This window comes from Lagenorhynchus albirostris, chromosome 19, assembly GCF_949774975.1.
Source record: "Lagenorhynchus albirostris chromosome 19, mLagAlb1.1, whole genome shotgun sequence".
Taxonomy (NCBI): Eukaryota; Metazoa; Chordata; class Mammalia; order Artiodactyla; family Delphinidae; genus Lagenorhynchus; species Lagenorhynchus albirostris.
This window is the reverse complement of record NC_083113.1, coordinates 32,560,364-32,582,489: the sequence shown is the minus strand read 5'-3', so window position 1 is coordinate 32,582,489 and position 22,126 is coordinate 32,560,364. Positions and strand designations below refer to the sequence as shown.

At 44.3% G+C, this 22,126-nt stretch overlaps 1 protein-coding gene across 1 annotated transcript in view; it reads right to left on the bottom strand.

The window, feature by feature from the left end:
• The window catches only part of LOC132509155 (liver carboxylesterase-like), a 38,755-nt gene that overhangs the window by 12,299 nt on the left and 4,330 nt on the right, over positions 1 to 22,126 (bottom strand). Inside the window, 6 exon segments of the mRNA XM_060129797.1 lie at positions 2,770 to 2,807; positions 5,825 to 5,933; positions 7,783 to 7,887; positions 15,037 to 15,190; positions 17,157 to 17,290; positions 19,723 to 19,867. Of these exon segments, the coding sequence (XP_059985780.1) occupies positions 2,770 to 2,807; positions 5,825 to 5,933; positions 7,783 to 7,887; positions 15,037 to 15,190; positions 17,157 to 17,290; positions 19,723 to 19,867 (685 nt within the window).

Below are 22,126 nucleotides of genomic sequence, written 5' to 3'. Positions count from 1 at the left end.
AGTGCCCTTCGCAAAATCTAAGATCCTGTCACTCCTCTATTCAAAACCCTCCCAAGACTTCCTATCTCACTTGGAATCAAAATCCAAGTCCTTTAAAGGACCACCCCCACCTTCCACTCTTTTTTTAGCCTCAAGCCTGTTCTCTCCCCTCACACCAGCCACACTGGTGTGGCTGTCCACACCAGTCTCATGTCCTTTGCTGTTCCCTCTGCCTGGAACACTCTTCCTCCAATTTCCTGACAACTGGCTTCCTCCCCTCCTCCAGAACTTGGCTCAAATGTCACCTCTGCATCCAGCTATTCCCTGACCCTGCTCTGCAAATTCAAACCACTGGCAAATTATCCCCATTTCCCTTCACCAAACACACCATCATCAAACATACTACATATTTTGTTTGCTTGTCTATTGTCTGCCACCCTCACTCCAAGGGGGCAGGGGATTGTGTCTGCATGGCCTCCACTGCTATATCCCCAGCTTATAAATCAGGTCCTGGCACAGTAAAGTGCTAATTAAATCTTTGTTGGAAAAAGAACAAATCTTTGTTGGAAAAGCTGGAGTATAACCATCCCAGACTTCAGACAATACTACAAAGCTACTCTAATCAAAACAGTGAGGTATTGGCACAAAAACAGACATATGGATCAATGGAACAAAATAGAGAGCCCAGAAATAAACCCATACACCTACAGTTGATCCTCTTTGACAAAGGAGGCAAGAAAATACAATGGAGAAAAGACAGTCTCTTCAGCAAGTGGTGCTGGGAAAGCTGGAGAGCTGCATGTAAATCAGTGAAGTTGGAATACACTCTCACCCCATACACAAAAATAAACTCAAAATGGCTTAAAGACCTAAATATAAGACATGACACAATAAAACTCCTAAAAAAGAACATAGGTAAAACATTCTCTGATGTAAAGTGAAACAAAATTTCTTAGGTCAGTCTCCCAAGGCAATAGAAATAAAAGCAAAAATGAACAAATGGGACCTAATCAAACTTATAAGCTTTTGTACTGCAAAGGAAACCATAAACAAAACAAGAAGACAACCTATGGACTGGGAGAAAATATTTGCAAACGATGTGACCAACAAGGGCTTAATTTCCAAAATATACAAACAGCTCATACAACTCAATAACAACAACAAAAAAAACCCAATCAAAAAAAAAAAAAAGGGCAGAAGACCCAAATAGACATTCCTCCAAAGAAGACATACAGATGGCCAATAGGCACATGAAAAGAGGCTCAACATCGCTAATTATTAAAGAAATGCAAATCAAAACTACAGTAGGGTACCACTTCACACTGGTCAGAATGGCCATCATTAAAAAGTCTACAAATAACAAGCGCTGGAGAGGGTATGGAGAAAAGGGAACCCTCCTACACTGTTGGTAGGGATGTAAATTGGTGCAGCTACTATGGAGAACATTTCCTTAAAAAACCAGAAATAGTATTGCCATATGATCCAGCAATCCCACTCCTGGGCATATATCCAGAGAAAACTCTAATTTGAAAAGATACATACACCTCAATGTTCATGCAGCACTATTTACAATAGCCAAGGCATGGAAGCAACCTAAATATCCATTGACAGAGGAATGGATAAAGAAGATGTGGTATATATATATATATATATATATATATATATATATAACATACAAAGGGATATTACTCAGCCATTAAAAAGAATGAAATAATGCCATTTGCAGCAACATGGATGGACCCAGAGATTATCATACTAAGTGACGTCAGAAAGAGAAAGACAAATACTATATGATATCACTTATATGTGGAATCTAAAATATGACACAGATAAACTTATTTACAAAACAGAAATACAGACATAGGAAACAAACTTATGTTTACCAAAGGGAAAAGGGGGTGGGGGAGGGATATATTAGGAGTTTGGGATTAGCAGATACAAGCTACCATATATAAACTAGATAAACAACAAGGTCCTACTGTATAGCAGAGGGAGCTATATTCAATATCCATAATGGAAAAGAATATGAAGAAGAATATGTATATGTATGTATAACTGAATCACTTTGCTGTACACCAGAAACCAACACAATATTGTAAATCAGCTATACTTCAAAAGAAAAGTCTTTGTTGAATGACTGAATGAATCTCATTTAATCCTCTCTACACCTTTTAAGGTAAGTGTTACTCTCCCCAGGGAGAGAGCAGAGAGGGCAGGACATAAGATGTTGCATCAGAACCTGGCAAAGCATTGGAAGGTGGGAGGGGAGGAAGGAGATGGGAGGCTGCTGTTTGAGCTTTCTGCGTGGCTGGGAGGAGGGTAGTGTCCTCAGGACTGAGATTCATGACTCCTTTCCTCACAGCCCTGCAAATAGTGCAATTTGCACAGCCAGTCACCCCTGCAGCCTCCCAGGAGATCTGAGCTCCTCGTGACGGCTCCTGAAGAGCCCCCATTGTCCAGTTCTCTCCACTCCTCACAGTGGAAGTTTCTAGTCCAGCCTTCCCATAACAGGGCATTTTTAGGAATGTAAACAAGATGAGGGGGTAGGTGGGTCCAGGGGACACAGGGTTGATGACAGAGAGCACTGGACTGGGAGTTGGGGGAACAGGTTCTGTGTGCTATGATTGGTCTTCCTCCCTGTGCTATCCAGGCAATACTCTGTCCCTCTCCTGGCCTCAGCAGGGTAAATGCAAGGAGTTACTATGATTTCACAAGAGAGAATTCTTTCATTCATATGCAACTGGAGCTTAAAGACTTAAAACCTATAATCAAGAAACCAAAGGTCCTTACCTCTCTGGGGTCTCCATGTAAATCAAGAGGGAAAATTTCTGTGAAGACAAAGGCAGAGGCTGTGGGTGAAAAGGCTTCCTGAGAGCAAAGCTGATCCTGTGAGCTGTGCGTCAAAGGTATCAAGTCCTCCCTCCTGGTGCCACCCTGGCTGGGCTGAAAGGAAATGGGCAGGGCACCAGCTCCCCTGGGCATGAGCACAGGGTGCAGGTATGGGACAGGGGAGGGGAGCTCTGGAGAGGACTGCTGCTTGTGCCTGCCCTGCCCTGCCCCCATTTCCTCTTCTTGTTCCTCCAGGCAAAAAACATCCCAATTTTCCTTTGGGGGACTCCCTCTTCCCCAGTCTCACTCCACGATTCCAGGCATCTATATGTGACCTGAGGTGCACCATCTCCCTGAAGACAGGGATAACTTCAGGGATGGACATGTGCCCATGTCAGTTCAATAGAGTTTACCCAAAACTTCTGCTGGAATTATTGGGAAAGAGGGTTTCTAAGCAGATAGGATGTAAGTCTAGAATACTGTTGTTGTCTAACCTCCCCAGGGGACAAATCCGCCTGAGAGTGAAGCCAACGCAGAGAGGTAAAAAGCTGAGGGATAGAGAGAGAGTCTTGATGATATCATATGTGCATCTGGATCCGGACATGCCTGAAACCATCAACTCCTGGACTTTTCAGTTAGTTACCTGAAGATTCTGTTACAACATACACCTTTCTCTTCTCAAGTCACTTCGAGATGAGTTTTCTCCTCCTGCATTAGAAAATCCTGACTCATACAAGCTCACTGAAATTCACCCCACCCCACGCTTCTCTTTGTTGTGAGTTCACCAAGATTGTGCTGATTTTATTGTGACACTGCAGCTAACAGTCCTGACCAGTATGCAGGAAGTCCCAGTAAGGGTCCCTCCGTTATGGGTTGTAGCCCCGCAATCCAGGTGTGTGTGTGTGCACGTGCACACCCATGTGTATTATTGGGGAGAGAGGATAATCATGGAAACACTTCCATGTGATCTCAGAAGATCTCAGAAGGATAACATGGGCTCTTAGGTTCTCTGGATTCTCCCAAAGTCACCGACTCTCCCCTTATAAGCGGATCTCTTGTGCCACACGGAGAATTGCTGAGATAAATTTACCTCTTTCCAGGCATCAGAAAACAGTTGTGTTTTTATCTTTGAGCACATTGGTCACCTTATTTGAGCCTGAGAAACCAGGATCCAAGGCTACATTGGACTTAACCCATGGAAATTGAGCAGAGTCCAGTGCTGGCGGCTGGCCGCTGGGGGTCCAGGAGCATCCTCAGGGGTCCAGGGTCCAGACTCTCCCCTTATAAGCGGATCTTATAAGTGGTGATCTCTGGGTATCTGTTGTGCTGTAGCTTCCTGTGATGACCCACTACCATAGCCATCCACCAATCCTGAAATGTCACCTTCTCTGTGAAGCATCCCTGCTTACTATAATGAATGCGTCCCCTCTCTGTATTTCCACCACACTTAATCCACTAAGTATATGGGCGTGTTTCTCCTTGAATAGTTCCTTATGAGCAGGGACTATATCCAGTTATGTCTGCATCACCCACGCTGTTACCTACCCCCATACACTTAGCAAAGAGAGATGGTTGGGTGGATGGAATTAGTCAATACTTGGAGCATTGAATTGGGGGGATAAGTGGATAGATGGATGATAACTAGCAGATTAGGTAATGGATGGATCACTGATTTTAGAGAGATGGATGATGAAATACAGATATATGAATGATTGATAACAGATGAATGAATGTTATAGATGAGTTGATATTAGATTGATGAAAAGATACTGATGAATTGGATTCACTGGTGGATGGACAGATGTATAATAAGATGATGAATGAATGGATGGATGAATAGGTGGATGGATGGTTGGATGGATGAATGGGTAGATATACGATTATGTGAGAATCACTACTGAGGCAGATGTGCAGAAAATCTAGAAAATTGGGCCACCACTGGATTATAATTGAGGTGGTTTCTAAATTAACCAAGACAATTGAGACAACTTTTCTGAAAAGCTTTGTTCTAAATAACCTCATTCCCCAAAATTCAGGATGGTAATCACCTCTGAGAATGTGTAATGTTTAATTTCTTAAAAATTTATCAGATTCCACTTACATGAATGAATCTAGGATGGGCAAATTCATACACAGAAAGTACATTAGAGGCTTCCAGAGACTGGGGGGAAGGGGAGAAGGTAGAGTTATGTTTAAAGAGGTAGGGATTTTTTGTTTGGGATGATGAAAATTTTTGGAAATAGTGGCGATGGTTGCACAGTACTATGAATGAAATTAATGCCATTGAATTGTACACTTAAAATGATTAAAATGGTAAATTGTATGTGACACATGTATTTACAATAAAGAAAATAGTTATATATAAAAAAGCTATCAGAAAACAATATTGGAAAAAGTAAGTTTTGATAGATATGAGGAGTTATTACACAGTTGTTCATTACGTTATTACTATTTTTAAAATAAATTTATTTATTTTTGGCTGCGTTGTGTCTTCGTCGTTGAGCACGGGCTTTCTCTAGTTGCTGTGAGCAGGGGCTACTCTTCCTTGCAGTGTATGGGCTTCTTATTGCGGTGGCTTCTCTTGCTGCGGAGCACGGGCTCTAGGCGTGCGGGCTTCAGTAGTTGTGGCACGCAGGCTCAGTAGTTATGGCTCACGAGCTCTAGAGCGCAGGCTCAGTAGTTGTGGTGCATGGGCTTAGTTGCTCCGTGGCATGTGGGATCTTCCTGGACCAGGGATTGAACCCATGTCCCCTGCATTGGCAGGCGGATTCTTAACCACTGTGCCACCAGGGAAGCCCCATTACGTTATTTTTTGTCTTTGCTAACATCTGAGATATTCCATAATAAAAAAGAAAGAAGGAAATTCCCCATTCAGATCCAGAGCTCTGACACTGCTCTTGAGAGGTGAGAAACTGTCCCAGGTAGTTTTTCCAGGGCAAGGGGAGAGCTGAAATGATGAAGCCTGGGGCCATGTTTATAGGACGGGGAGCTTGTGTGGCTATGAGAGTGGATGTACTCACCATCTTCAGCGTTATCTCCAAGAGCTCGTCCTCTGTCTTCTGGCGCAGGCAGTGAAAGAGGACAGCCGAGGTGGTGCTTTTACACCCAGCAAAGACAGCAATTTTCTGCAGAGATCAGAGGTGACAGCAGAATTCAAGAGCCCTGTCTCTTCCCTCCATCAATAAAGAGGTGTTCTGTTCCAACCTCAATTTCTAAAGTCAACACATGGTAGCAGAAGATACTCTAGACCAGTATGTCCTGGATCCCAGACGTGCCAATTATACTCCTCAGCCTCTGCTGCCTTATCTCTGTTCAAGTGGACATAATGATCTCAAAGCTGAACATCTAAAGAGAGGCAGCATGGAGTGGGGCTTGAGAGCATGGAATCCAGAATCCCACTAATTTCAAATCTCAGCTCATCCAATTAATAGCCTTTTGGCCTCAGGCTAGACACTTGCAACGTGCAGCCAGAGGGGAAGATGCAGAAGGAGGAAAGTCAGGCTCCATGATGGCGGGACCACGGAGAGCGCACATGGGCTACCCAGAGCCCGGTCCAGTGTCTGACATACAATCAATGCTCAGTATGTATTTGGTGAAAAATTAAATAAAAAGGCACATGAAGAAGTAGAGCGGAGAGAGAGAGAGAGAGAGAGAGACAGAGAGAGAGCGAGAGCGAGCGCGCACACAAAAATATGAGTCTTGGATTCTTCATTCTGCCAATTTCTGGTCCTGTGTGACAGCAAAATCCAGCACCATTTCTGCCACCTTTGTTTCCTTTAAATAAACTCCCCCTTCTTGACTTAAGCCTGATCAATGGGCTTCTGCTGTTAATAGCCAAAGAATTCTGAAAAACAGTCTCAACAATTTTTTAAATTCTTGGTGTCTTATCTCCTCCCCTCCTGCTTACCAGTCAGTCCCTTTAAGTCTGGCTGCTGCCCCCACCCGTCCACCTAACCAGCTCTCACAGCCCGACGAAATCGCTCCACATCAGTGACTCCAGCGCACACTCCTCAGCAGAGCCTCCCTGTTGCTCACCCTTCCTTGGCTTCCTAACACTCTCCAAATAAAGACAAAGTCCTCACCAGGTCCTCTGCAGCATGGCCCTGCCGATGGCTCCATCCTCACTTCACTCCAGGTTCCGTCTGCTCTTTCTGCTCTGGCCACAGCAGCTTTTCTCGCTCTCTCTCAGTTGAGATATCTGCTCCTGCCACAGGACATTTGCAGGGGCTGTTCCCTCTTCCTGGATATTCTTTTCTTACCAAGTAATTTACTGCTCATCCTTCTCATCTCAACTCGTTGATCACTTTTTTTCATGAAGCCTTTCCTGAAAACCTCCCCCTGTCCACTGGACTAAGCACTCCTTTTGGATTCTGTTATGACATCAGGTATCTCTCCTCTATTGCTATTGTCACAATTGATATTTTATAAATTGTGCAATTATGTAATCATTAATCTCTTCCATGAGAATAGAAGCTAGATGTCAGGCTGTACCAAAACTATCTGTTGAATGAATGAATGAAGCAATGAATGAATTCTCAGGAACCCACCCCAGTCACAAGCCCCCAGGGAGGAACCACTCCAGGCCCACATGGTACAAATGAGTTCACCAGACCTCAGACCCTGAGAGAGGCAAGACACAATGACAGTCCACCAGACACATCCAGCCCAGCACCCCTCCCTTAGGAAATATGGTCAGTGGACCGTGCATGGGGCTGGCAGTCCAGAGTCATGAGTCTGAGTCCGGCTCTGCTCTGATCACTTGCTGACCCTGGCAAGTGCTTCTGCTCTCTGCCCCAGTTTGCTCAGCAGTAGAAGGTGGAGGTGGGATGAGGTGTGTCCTTGCCCTCCCTGATCAGCCACCCTCACTTCTGTGATTCTTTGAGGATGTCAACTGGCTCCCACAGCAAGAAAGACCCCTGGCAACTCCAGGAGAGCAGAGCAAAGGGTGTGGGGACAGTCCAGTGTGAGACCTACTTTAGCTGCAGCCTTCACGTCCTTCTTGACCAGGATAGAAGTGAGGGCCACACCACTCTCAGAGATGGCCCAGTGGAAGAGATTCTTGGCCAGGGGAGATAACACCTGGGAGGAGGGTGGCGAGAAAGGGAGTTTATGCTCACGGGGAGGGGTCTTCAAGAGTTACCCCCATCCACAGCCCTGTCCTGGGCTGTTCCCCTGGAGACCATGGGGCCTGGCTTCTGCAAGAAAACCTCAGCTGGAAGGAGCCAGGAGCAGAGTGAAGGACAAAACAGGAAGTGTGTGGCACACACTGATTATAACAATCAAAGTATCTGAAAGGCAGCTCAGCAATTCCTAGCAACACTTTAAAGCACAGTTCTGATTCCCCATTTCCATTACTCAGAATTTATCCTGGACTTCCCTGGTGGTGCAGTGGTTAAGAATCGGCCTGCCAATGCAGGAGACATGCGTTCGAGCCCTATTCCGGGAAGATCCCACATGCCGTGGAGCAACTAAGTCCGTGTGCCACAACTACTGAGCCTGCCCTCTAGAGCCCGTGAGCCACAACTATTGAGCCCGTGTGCCACAACTACTGACGCGCACACCTAGAGCCCGTGGTCCACAACAAGAGAAGCCACCGCAATGAGAAGCCTGCGCACCCCAACGAAGAGTAGCCCCTGCTTGCTGCAACTAGAGAAAAGCCCGCGCACAGCAACAAAGACCCAACGCAGCCAAAATAAATAAATAAATTAATTAATTTAAAAAAAAGAATTTATCCTATGGAAAATGAACACGGAGGTACACAACAGTTTCTAAGAATGCTCATGTTTTTTATAGTAGTAAAAATTGGAAATAACCCAAGGTTCCAATATTATGAGATTTGGTAAATAAACTATTTTTCATTCTTACAATGGAATACTTCTTGACTATACACATAAAAAATATGAAAGAGTGCTTAATGGTTAGAGAAATATTTATGTTGTTTTATAATGCTAAGGAAAGTTTGTGTTTAAAAATTCTAGCTAGATTGATAAATACGTAGATAGATGGATAGATACACAGATAGATAGGGTGGGTCATGGAAAAAAACACTAGAAAAATACAGATCAAAATGTTCATGGTGAGAGCAGAAGCAAGAAGAACTTCAATCCTGCAGCCTATGGAACAAAAACCACATTCACAGAAAGATAGACAAGATGAAAAGGCAGAGGGCTATGTACCAGATGAAGGAACAAGATAAAACACCAGAAAAACAGCTAAATGAAATGGAGATACGCAATCTTCCAGAAAAAGAATTCAGAATAATGATAGTGAAGATGATCCAGGACCACAGAAAGAGAATGGAGGCAAAGATCGAGAAGATGCAAGAAATGTTTAACAAAGATATAGAAGAATTAAAGAACAAACAAACAGAGATGAACAATACAATAACTGAAATGAAAAATACACTAGAAGGAATCAGTAGCAGAATAACTGAGGTAGAAGAACGGATAAGTGACCTGGAAGACAGAATGGTGGAATTCACTGCTGCGGAACAGAATAAAGAAAAAAGAATGAAAAGCAATGAAGACAGTCTAAGAGACCTCTGGGACAACATTAAATGCAACAACATTCGCATTATAGGGGTCCCAGAAGAAGAAGAGAGAGAGAAAGGACCCGAGAAGATATTTGAAGAGATTATAGTCAAAAACTTCCATAACATGGGAAAGGAAATAGCCACCCAAGTCCAGGAAGCGCAGAGAGTCCCATACAGGATAAACACAAGGAGAAAGACGCTGAGACACATAGTAATCAAATGGGCAAAAATTAAAGACAAAGAAAAATTATTGAAAGCAGCAAGGGAAAAATGACAAATAACATGCAAGGGAACTCCCATAAGGTTAACAGCTGATTTCTCAGCAGAAACCCTACAAGCTAGAGGGAGTGGCATGATATACTTAAAGTGATGAAAGGGAAAAAACTACAACCAAGATTACTCTACCCAGCAAGGATCTCATTCAGATTCAATGGAGAAATCAAAAGGTTTAGAGACAAGCAAAAGCTAAGAGAATTCAGCACCACCAAACCAGCTCTACAAAAAATGCTAAAGGAACTTCTCTAAGTGGGAAACACAAGAGAAGAAAAGGACCTACAAAAAAAACCCCAAAACAATTAAGAAAATGGTAATAGGAACATACATATTGATAATTACCTTAAGCGTGAATGGATTAAATGCTCCAACCAAAAGACACAGGCTCGTTGAATGGATACAAAAAGAAGACCCATATATATGGGGTCTACAAGAGACCCACTTCAGACCTAGGGACACATACAGACTGAAAGTGAGGGGATGGAAAAAGATATTCCATGCAAATGGAAATCAAAAGAAAGCTGGAGTAGCAATACTCATATCAGATAAAATAGACTTTTAAATAAAGAATGTTACAAGACACAAGGAAGGACACTACATAATGATCAAGGGATCAATCCAAGAAGAAGATATAACAATTATAAATATATATGCACCCAACACAGGAGCACCTCAATACAAAAGGCAACTGCTAATAGTTCTAAAAGAGGAAATTGATAGTAACACAATAATAGTGGGGACTTTAACACCTCACTTACACCAATGAACAGATCATCCAAACAGAAAATTAATAAGGAAACACAAGCTTTAAATGACACAATAGACCAGATAGATTTAATTGATATTTATAAGACATTCCATCCAAAAACAGATACACTTTCTTCTCAAGTGCTCATGGAACATTCTCCAGGATAGATCACATCTTGGGTCACAAATGAAGGCTAAGTAAGTTTAAGAAAATTGAAATCATATCAACCATCTTTTCTGACCACAATACTATGAGATTAGAAAACAATTACAGGGAAAAAAACGTAAAAAGCACAAACACATGGAAGCTAAACAATACGTTACTGTGTAACCAAGAGATCACTGAAGAAATCAAAGAGGAAATAAAAAAATACCTAGAGACAAATGACAATGAAAACATAACGATCCAAAACCTATGGGATGCAGCAAAAGCAGTTCTAAGAGGGAAGTTTATAGCTATACAGGCCTACCTCAAGAAACAAGAAAAATCTCAAATAAACAATCTAACGTCACACCTAAAGGAACTAGAGAAAGAAAAACAAACAAAACCCAAAGTTAGCAGAAGGAAAGAAATCATAAAGATCAGAGCAGAAATAAATGAAATAGAAACAAAGAAAACAATAGCAAAGATCAATAAAACTAAAAGCTGGTTCTTTGAGAAGATAAACAAAATTGATAAACCATTAGCCAGACTCATCAAGAAAAAGAGGGAGAGGACTCAAATCAATAAAATTAGAAATGAAAAAGGAGAAGCTACAACAGACAACGCAGAAATACAAAGCAACCTAAGAGACTACTACAAGCAACTCTATGCCAATAAAATGGACAACCTGGAAGAAATGGACAAATTCTTAGAAAGGTATAAGCTTCCAAGACTGAACCAGGAAGAAATAGAAGATATGAACAGACCAATCACAAGTCATGAAATTGAAACTGTGACTAAAAATCTTCCAACAAACAGAAGTCCAGGACCAGATGGCTTCACAGGTGAATTCTATCAAACATTTAGAGAAGAGCTAACACCCATCTTTCTCAAACTCTTCCAAAAAATTGTAGAGGAAGGAAAACTCCCAAACTCATTCTATGAGGCCACCATCACCCTGATATCAAAACCAGACAAAGATAATACTACAAAAAAAGAAAATTACAGACCAATATCACAGATGAATATAGATGTAAAAATCCTCAACAAAATACTAGCAAACAGAATCCAACAACACATTAAAAGGATCATATACCATGATCAAGTGGGATTTATCCCAGAGATGCAAGGGTTCTTCAATATACGCAAATCAATCAATGTGATACACCATATTAACAAACTGAAGAATAAAAACCATACGATAATCTCAATAGATGCAGAAAAAGCTTTTGACAAAATTCAACACCATTTATGATAAAAACTCTCCAGAAAGTGGGCATAGAGGGAACCTACTTCAACATAATAAAGGTCATATATGAGAAACCCACAGCAAACATCATTCTCTATGGTGAAAAACTGAAAGCATTTCCTCCAAGATCAGGAACAAGACAAGGATGTCCATTCTCACCACTATTATTCAACATAGCTTTGGAAGTCCTAGCCATGGCAATCAGAGAAGTAAAGAAATAAAAGGAATACAAATTGGAAAAGAAGAAGTAAAACTGCTACTGTTTGCAGATGACATGATACTATATACATAGAGAATCCTAAAAATGCCACCAGAAAACTACTAGAGCTAATCAATGAATTTGGTAAACTTGCAGGATACAAAATTAATGCACAGAAATCTCTTGCATTCCTATACGCTAATGATGAAAAATCTGAAAGAAAAATTAAGGAAACACTCCCATTTACCATTGCAGCAAAAGGAATAAAATACCTAGGAATAAAACTACCTAGGGAGACAAAAGACCTGTATGCAGAAAACTTAAGACACTGATGAAAGAAATTAAAGATGATACCAACAGATGGAGAGATATACCATGTTCTTGGATTGGAAGAATCAATATTGTGAAAATGACTATCCTACCCAAAGCAATCTACAGATTCAATGCAATCCCTATCAAATTACCAATGGCATGTTTTACAGAACTAGAACAAAAACTCTTAAAATTTGTATGGAGACACAAAAGACCCCAAACAGCCAAAGCAGTCTTGAGGAAAAAAACAGAGCTGGACAAATCAGACTCCCTGAATTCAGACTATACTACAAAGCTACAGTAATCAAGACAATATGGTACTGGCACAAAAACAGAAATATAGATCAATGGAACAGGATAGAAAGCCCAGAGATAAACCCACACACTTATGGTCAACCTATCTATGACAAAGGAGGCAAAGATAAAGAATGGAGAAAAGACAGTCTCTTCAATAAGTGGTGCTGGGAAAACTGGACAGCTACACGTAAAAGAATGAAATTAGAACACTCCCTAACACCATACACAAAAATAAACTCAAAATGGATTAGAGACCTAAATGTAAGACCGGACACTATAAAACTCTTAGAGGAAAACAGAGGAAGAACACACTTTGACATAAATTGCAGCAAGATTTTTTTTGATCCACCTCCTAGAGTAATGGAAATAAAAACAAAAATAAACAAACGGGACCTAATGAAACTTCAAAGCTTTTGCACAGCAAAGGAAACCATAAACAAGATGAAAAGACAACTCTCAGAATGGGAGAAAATATTTGCAAATGAATCATCGGACAAAGGATTAATCTCCAAAATATATAAACAGCTCAGGCAGCTCAATATTAAAAAAAAAAAGACCCATTCCAAAAATGGGCAGAAGACCTAAACAGACATTTCTCCAAAGAAGACATACAGATGGCCAACAAGCACATGAAAAGCTGCTCAACATCACTAATTATTAGAGACATGCAAATCAAAACTACAATGAGGTATCATCTCACACCAATTAGAATGTGCATCATCAGAAAATCTACAAACAGCAAATGCTGGAGAGGGTGTGGAGAAAAGGGAACCCTCTTGCACTGTTGGTGGAAATGTAAATTGATATAGCCACCATGGAGAACAGTATGGAGGTTCCTTAAAGAACTAAAAATAGAATTACCATATGACCCAGCAATCCCACTACTGGGCATATACTCACAGAAAACCGTAATTCAAATAGACACATGCACCCCAATGTTCATTGCAGCACTATTTACAATAGCCAGGTCATGGAAGCAACCTAAATGCCCATTGACAGATGAATGGATAAAGAAGATGTGGTACATATATACAATGGAATATTACTCAGCCATAAAAAGGAATGAACTTGGGTCATTTGTAGAGATGTGGGTCATTTGTAGAGACGTGGATGCCTGTAGAGACTGTCATACAGAGTGAAGTAAGTCAGAAAGAGAAAAACAAATATCGTATATTAACGCATGTATGTGGAACCTAGAAAAATGGTACAGATGAACCAGTTTGCAGAGCAGAAATTGAGACACCGAAGTAGAGAACAAACGTATGGACACCAAGGGGGGAAGTGGCAGGGGGTGGGGTGTGTGTGTGATGAATTGGGCGATTGGGACTGACATGTATACACTGATGTGTATAAAATGGATAACTAATAAGAAAAAAAATAATTAAAAAATAAACATTAAAAAAAGTGTTCATGGGCTTCCCTGGTGGCGCAATGGTTGAGAGTCCGCCTGCTGATGCAGGGGACGTGGGTTCGTGCCCCAGTCCAGGAAGATCCCACATGCCGCAGAGCGGCTAAGCCTGTGAGCTATGGCTGCTGAGCCTATGCGTCTGGAGCCTGTGCTCCGCAACAGGAGAGGCCACAACCGTGAGAGGCCCACGTACCGGGAAAAAAAAAAAAAAATGTTCATGGTGAGTATCCAAGGATAATGGGACTGTGAAAGACTTTTTGTTTCTTTGAGATTATCTGTACTTTTCCTTTTCTCCACTTTACAAAATATAAAATCATTTTCCTCTGAGTGTTCCACTATGAAACCAAGATATGCTTTTAAAATGCAGTAATAGCACTGACCCTCTGCTCAACTGTGAGGCAGCTGGAGGGTTTCTAACAGCTCCCAGCGCCTTCTAATCTGGTTTTCCACCTTTGCTTCCCTCGGTGTCTCCCAACTGCCATTCCCACATCAGGCTCCCAGGTCGTGTCTGTGTTCCATTTCCCGGGTCCCATCCCCCCTTCCATCCTCCTTCCTCTCTCTACCTCTCCTGCCCCAGCCCAGCTCCATCCTCAGCCTCAGACGCTGCTGCTCTCCTTCGTGAGAGGAACAAGCCATCAGACCTCCCCAGAGGAGGCCTCTGACCTGTTCTTAGTGTTCGTGTCCCCTTGAATTGTAGATCTGGCTTCAAGCCAAATAATGACATTGCACCCAACTTCATGGTTGCCTCCTCTTATCCAGAATTTACACCCACCCCTACTTCCCAAGAGGAGTGAGGTGAGTACTAATAGTAAAATGATTAGGAAGGAGAGTAAGAGCTCAACCAACACAGGACAGGAGGAATGTCTCCGTTGCAGCCGTGGCTGGAGATATGGCCCCAGGATGCTAAGCTGAGCTCTGAGCTTCCTGCGGTCCAAGGAGAGTTTGGCCATAACTTTCCACCATCTGATGCTGCACAGAGTAGGGTCAGCCTTGAACCAGGTCCCATGACTAGACTGGCTGGTCTGCAAGGGGTCCCATCGGTAGCCACATCAGGGCCAGGAACACTTACAAGAATAGAGACACTTTCCCCTCCTGCTGACCCTCCACAGATGGTCACAGAGCCTGGATACCCTCCAAAGTCGGCAATGTTCTCCTGGACCCAGTGCAGTGCGGCCAATTGGTCCAAGTGACCCCAGTTCCCCCGGCTGTGTTCATCCCCTGTGCTGTAAGAGAACAGGGTGGGGTTGAGAGCAGACATGTCACAGCAGGGCTCTCAGGACCACAGATGGGGCTGGGGGTCTGGGTGAGCCTTCTGCAAGAGACTGGGCTTCCAGAGCCCTGACACTGGGGTCTTTAGCTGCCTCCCATCCTACAGCATTGTAGCACTCTATACATCCATCCCACATCTATTTATTGAGCATCTACTATTCTACAGTTCCAAAGGGAATTCAGGCAGAAGAAACAGCACATGCAAAGGCCCCAGCGTCCCGTGAAAAAAAGTGTGAGTCTAGGACCTACAGCTACAGAGGGCCCTGAGGGCCTCAGTAAGGATGTCAATGTCATCTTGAGTAAGTTAGGAAGCCACTGCAGGGATGACATGATTCCATTTATGTCTTAAATGATCACTTTGGCTACTGTGTGGATCAGACACGGTGTAAAATAGCAGGGTTATAAAAGTAGGTGTTATTACAACAATCCAGGGGAGAGACACAGAGTGCTTTGAACAGGGTGACTACAAGGGAGGAGGTGAGAAGTGGCTGGATTCTGAACATATTGTAAAAGTGGAGCCAAGAGGATTTGCTGGTGACTGGATGTGGGGTGTGAGAAAAAGAAAAGAATCCAAGTGCCCCCAGGCTTTTATCCTGAGTAACTGGAAGGGTGGAGCTGCCTGCAGCTGAGCCGGAGGCCCTGTGGAGAAAGGAGAAGGGTTTGGGGCAGCGGCATGGGGAGTCAAGGGTTAAGTTTGTCTGAGGAAGGGAGAGGTGCCCTCAGGTGTCCCGTGGGGATGGCAGGAGGTAGTTAATGATGTACCTGCTGGTTTCAAAGGAGAAATGGGCTAAAAATAGGGAGCCTGGAAGTGCCCCCTGAGGTCACTCAGGAAACCAGTGGGACAGAGAAGAAGATGCACACAGAGGCTGAGACGGGGAGGGGAGGGTCCGGGAGGGGCCGAGAAGGAGCTGCCATGAGGGAGGAGGTGGCCAGGAGCCAAGAGAAGGAAATTTTTCAAAAAGGTTTGAGGGGTGACGTGCGGTTGCTGCCAAGGCTGGGCCGCTGGTGACCTGGACCAGAGCAGTGTGGTGTCTGGTCGGGGTGAAACCCTGACTGACGTGGTAGAGGAGAGCCTGGGGGAGAGGGGGGGGGAGTGTACGCAGTTATACTGTAACTGGGAGCAGCCGTGGGCCGCGGGGGAAGGACATGAGGAGTCTCAGTGAAGGTGACACATCCCGGGACATGACTCACCTGGGACAGCCCTCCTCCAGCCCATAGGTCTTTCCAGTGAGATGACCACCCCTCGCCCAGCCCACCCACCAGCCATCTGAGGGTAAGCGGTCCTGGGGCTGGTGCATTCAGAAAAGGCTCGGTAACTGTGCCTGCAGGAAGTCCGGTTCCTGTCCCCACGGACACTCCATGGAGGAGACTCGAGCCTTCGCTCACGCATGTGCCAAACTCCACGAAGGAAATGGGGTGAGTGGGCCCTACACTCCTCTCAGTAGACGTGTCCACTGGAGTCAGGTGCTCGTTACAGCCTCCAAGTTCCAGCCACCCGTTCCTCCACCTACAAGACTTTACGGAGCTCCCACGTGAGTCTGCTCCTTCTTTCCTTCCCCATGAGGTAAGATGTATAAGCCTCTAACTGCTGCGCTGCATGTTAACTGTCACCTTACAGGTATGCAACATGCTGGGCAGCACAGGTGAAAAAGAGATGAGCATTTCAGACGAGGTAACATTTGGGTTGGGTTTTGCAGGAATAATAGGAGTTTGTCAGGCAGATTAGGCATTTTACATGCAAGTAAGTGGACCAGGGTGGCTGGGGAAGGAGAAGGTAGGTAGAGCCCAATTATGAGGGGACTTGCATGTCTTAGTAGGGAACCTAGCAAAGATCCCTTTGAGGGCTTGCATGACCAGAGTGGGGTCCTAGCACTCCCACACTGAGGGTCAATGTGCCGTGAGGAGAGTCCAGTGTCTTACCTAAAGAATCCCCAGATGCCCAGGCGGTACTGAACGGTCACCACCACCACGTTTTCATGGGCAGAGAGGGCCAGCCCATCATAGGTTGATGCCCCGCCCAACATCACACCTCCTCCGTGGATCCACACCATCACCTGGATGGGGAGGAAGCAACCATACGGGGCACAGGAAGCAGAGCTGGGAAAGACCTCAAGAGGCTGTCTGGTTTGGTCATCTACCCGTCCTCCCACCTGTGGCCCAACTCAGGGCACCCTGGCTGCCCCTGCCTGTCTCCCCTGCCTCAGTGCCACCTCCTGCCAGTGCTCTTCATGCTGAGAACATCATCATGGGAACAGCCAAGGCTAAGAGCGTCATCTTCTCCCCAACACTCCCACAGTCCTCACTCCCGGACCCCTCACGCAGCTCAGCACACTCCGCATGCAACAGCCCTTGGTTAGAAGCTTATTTCAGCTTCACCTTAGTTACCTTTTGTGAGGTGAAATAAACTTCTCACGTGAATGATGACCATGTCAAGAAGCACATGCCCTGGGTGGTACCTCTTCTTAATAGGCCTTTCCACTGCCTCCTCTGCTCCCCAAATCTCACCCATCCTCCAAAGCCCAGCCTAAAAGCCACCTCCTCTAAGAAGTCTTCAATCATCTGATGAATATGATTTGAAAACCTACTAGGTGCCAGGGACTGTGGTAAGGATTAAGGATGAGAGTGGACATGACAATTCATAATGCATGGCCCTGAATTTAAAGAGTTCACATAGCAAGAAAGTGAGAATGGCTAAAATAATAGTATAATGATTTTGTTAATAAAAAAATCAAAGAACTCATACATGAACTATGTGTCAAGTACTGCTCTAAGCATTTAAAAATAAACCATCCACAAGATAGGGACTACTATTGTCCCATTTCACAGACAGGAAAACCGAGGCACTTAACCACCCTGAGGTCATGCAGCTAATAGGTGGTGGAGGCAGGACTTGAACCCAGGCAGTCTGGCTCCAGACTCCACACGTCGAGCTGCCCAGCACACGGCAGCCAATGGCCACGGTGCAGTAGGCCGGCTGTTGGGGCAGGAGTAATTTCTTCCCTTCAACTCTAACTAATGCATCAGCAAGACTTGCCTCGTGTGCTGTGTCAGACACTGACATAAATCTTGATATTCATCATTGAACACTTGTGTGTGATTATCCCTGATTTGAGGAAACAGAGCCAGGTCTCTCAGCTAGTAAAAGGCAGAACCAGGATTTACACCCAGATCCTGCAGTTCCAGAGCCTGTGTCCATAGTAGAGGTTCTCCAGCTTCAGGTTCCTGGAGCCCCTGCTCCTCCTACATCTCTGATCCCTGCCTACCTCCGGGCAGAGGGACTGAGTGTGCAGTCACCTCTGAGTCCAGGCTGAGCCAAGGGCTGGCCAGCAGTGATTTGCTGAAGAAGCTAGTCCAGCTCTGTGCAACCCAGATGCTAAGATCCTCGAAGGCAGGGGCTGTGTGGTCATGGTTTTATGTTCCTCCTTTCTCTTAACCCCCAATTCTAGCTATGCATATGGGGGCGCTGAGTATGTACTAGGGGAATGAATGAATGCATGAATGAATGAATTAACAATTGTCCCCACCTCTTTGAGCCCAGCATATGCAGGGCCACCTTCTAGTCACAAGTTCACAGATGCCCTCCTCCACATCTGGGCACCATGCCAGGGGTGTTCCTGGGAGATGGCTGGGTGCTCACACCCCTCCTGTCTCTACCCCACTGACCCCTCCTTTCCCAGCAGACCAGCCCCACCCTCCAGCCTGAGTCTGGAAGGCTGCCCCATCTCTGGGCTTCCATTTATTCTGCAAATGCTGACTCACTGGGTCACCAGCTTGTGTCAAAGTAAATTAGGAAGTGAAATTATCTACAGTAAAATCTTGATAGTTGGCAAAGGCAAAGGAAAGGACTTCTCTGTTGCTCCAGGCTCTGCATCCTCCACCTGTGACACTGAGACACTGAAAGTTTGTCAGAGAAGGTCTCTGTGTGCTGAGGAAAGGCCACACACAGGCTCCACTTGCTAGTGTGTGTGTGTGTGTGTCAAAGAGCGTGACTTGAGATCAGGAGACCCGTGCTCTAGTCCTGCCAACCCTACTCTGCGACCTCGCCTTCCCCTCACTGGGCTTCAGTTTCTCTATCTGTAACGGAATGGTTGGGTTGTTGGCTTATCTCCAAGATTCCTTCCAGCTCTGACTTTATTGGAAATTATGTCTTAGCCACCCTGGGTATCAGATTCCTAATCTAACAATTAAGAGTAATCCTTCTTGTCCATCTATTAGCATGAGAGACCTTAGAAAAATTAAAATGTTCATTACAGATGTATAGCAAACTCCCCCAGAGGCCCTATGTCTGTCACTATGGGAAACTGAGGTGTGGAAAACCTGTGTTTCCTGATGTCAGGTTTGGCTGTGGTGGTAAAGAAAGCCCTGGGGCCCCTGGGGAACAGCCTGGGGCCCCTGGAACAGCGTTGGTCCAAGACGCCCCAACCCAACACTGCCTTCATCCCCCTCCAGTCTACACCAGCCTTGACCATGTGTTCCCACTGCTTACCGGCAGCCTGCTTCTCTTCCTCAAGTCAGCAGGAGTGTAAATATTTAGGTAAAGACAGTCTTCGGAAAACCTGAGATTAATGTTCTCCTTTCTGTTGGTAAAGAGCTCTGAGATCACTTGCCCCGCCACTGGGTCTTGGGAGCACCTGGGAGAGGCAAGGAGAGAAATGATTTCTTGAAGTTCAATCAGAGCTGACCAAGGAGATGTCTCCTGTGGTCAGGCCAGGTCTTGGACCGGGAGAATTAAGCCTGTAAATAGAGTTGTTCTTACCAGATTCCAGACACTGGAATGCGTAGGAGGCTACCTGGGGGATCACGATGGAGGGACCTGGGGCTCACCAAGGTCTCCCGGGAGAGGGAATAGTGAGCAGGCCTGGCACCGTCCCCTTGCAGGAGCCTTCAGGATGCCTTGTGTCAAGAAGAGGATGCTGCTTACATGCCTGGGAAAGGATCATTTTCTGCATGTCCTGGTCGCGGCTGACTCTCTGCTGGGCTCTGCATAGTGAGTGTGGGGTGACCACGTTCCTCTACCAGGTAAACCAGGTGTTCCAGTCCATGGGATACTTCCAAAAACCATGAGAAGTCACTCTATTGGTAGACATTTAAGGCATGCAACAGGTCAAGGACAAAATATTTGTGGTGCAACATTAGGAGAATTTTATTCTAGTCGTGCCTCAGCCACTTATGTGCTGGGTGACCTTGGGTGAATTCCTTCTCGGCTCTGGGCCCCAGTCTGCCATGTCTAAGTGAGGGGAGTGATTTCTGTAAGGGTCTTGCAGCACTGACATGCTAAGATTCTATCATCAACCCATCTGGTCAAGTGCTATTTGTTGCCCAAATAATGGATCTTAAAGATCGAACAGAGATAATTGGTAATATTTAATCTTCAGATCAGCTCCATGATATAGGTTCTACTATTATCCCCATTTTACATTTGAGAAAACTGAGCCACAGAGAGGTTACAGAACCTGCCCAAGGTCACACAGCCAGGAAGAGCCATACTATGTAGTGTTTATGTTTCTGAGGACATTATAAGCAACATTTTCAGATTTCCAGAAAGCAGGCATGACTGCTCCCAGTATGTCAATGAGGTAACTGGGGCACTGAGGTGTTTGGATGAAACAGCTGTCAAGTGGCAGAGTCAGAGCTGCAAAGACAGCCTCTTGATTTCCATCGTGGGGGAACTTTCCCCAGATCACCAAGGCAAAGGGCATATTATTCATAAAAGAAGAAATTCAAAAATTAAAAAAGGGAAAGAGAGTTCAACATCCCTAGTATTCAGATAATTGCAGAATAAATTTTAAAATTATATAATTATGATGATAATTATTATTATTTTGCCTATCCAATAGTCAAAACAATTTTTTAATAATCCCAAGCATTGGCAAGGGTCTGGTGAATGAAAGTTTTCATATATTAATGGAAGGAGTGTAGTTAGAACATTTCTGGAAGGAAATTTAACAAAAGGTTATACTCTTTTCCTCAGAAATGTCATTTCTTGGAACTTATCCCAAAATACTGTGAATGTGCATAAAGGTTTGGCTGCATGATGTTCATCACGGTGCTAATTATATTATCAGAAACATCAAGAACAACTTAACGATCCCAAATAAGAGATTGGGTAAATAAATTATTATTCAGTACCCAGTGTAATATCATGTCAGGCTGTGATATTTAATGACATATAACGATGTTCATGATACATTTATAAATGAGCAAAGCAGGCATTCAAAGTATCTGTATCCTGTGATATAATAAGAAATATATTTTTGGTCTTCTTCCCATTTCTGGCAAAGAGCTCTTAAAACCCTTGGAATTTCCTAAGTGATGAGAGTGATAAATGTGTCTTTTGTTGTGTTAATGAGGTGATTCTGGACCTTACCTAAGGATGGGAGCTGATTATCAAGAGAACCACATGTGATTCCAGGTTTGGGACGTTCAGATCCACCCCCCTGACCTCTGGGGAAGGGAAAGGGGCTGGAGGTTGAATCAATCACCAGCGGTCAATGATTTCATCAATCCTGCCCATGTACCGAAGCCCAAAAGGCTAGAGTTAAGAGAGCCTCCAGGTTGGTGAACCAGAACTCTTCCAAGTGCCAACGTGCTGGGACCAAAACTCCACAGGACAGGAGCTCCTTTGTGCCTCATGTTATGTATCTCTTCATCTGGCTGGTGATTCATATCCTTTAATATTCTTCATAATAAACCAGTAATCTAGTGAGTAAACTAGCATCCTGAGTTTTATGAGTTGCTTTAGCAAATTAATGGAACCCAGGGAGGGGGTCATGGGAACCTGTGACTTACAGCCATTTGATCAGAAGCAGAGGTAACAACTTGGACTTGAGATATCATCTGAAACGGAGGGCGGTATTGTGGGACTGAGCCTTTAACCCATATAATATGAT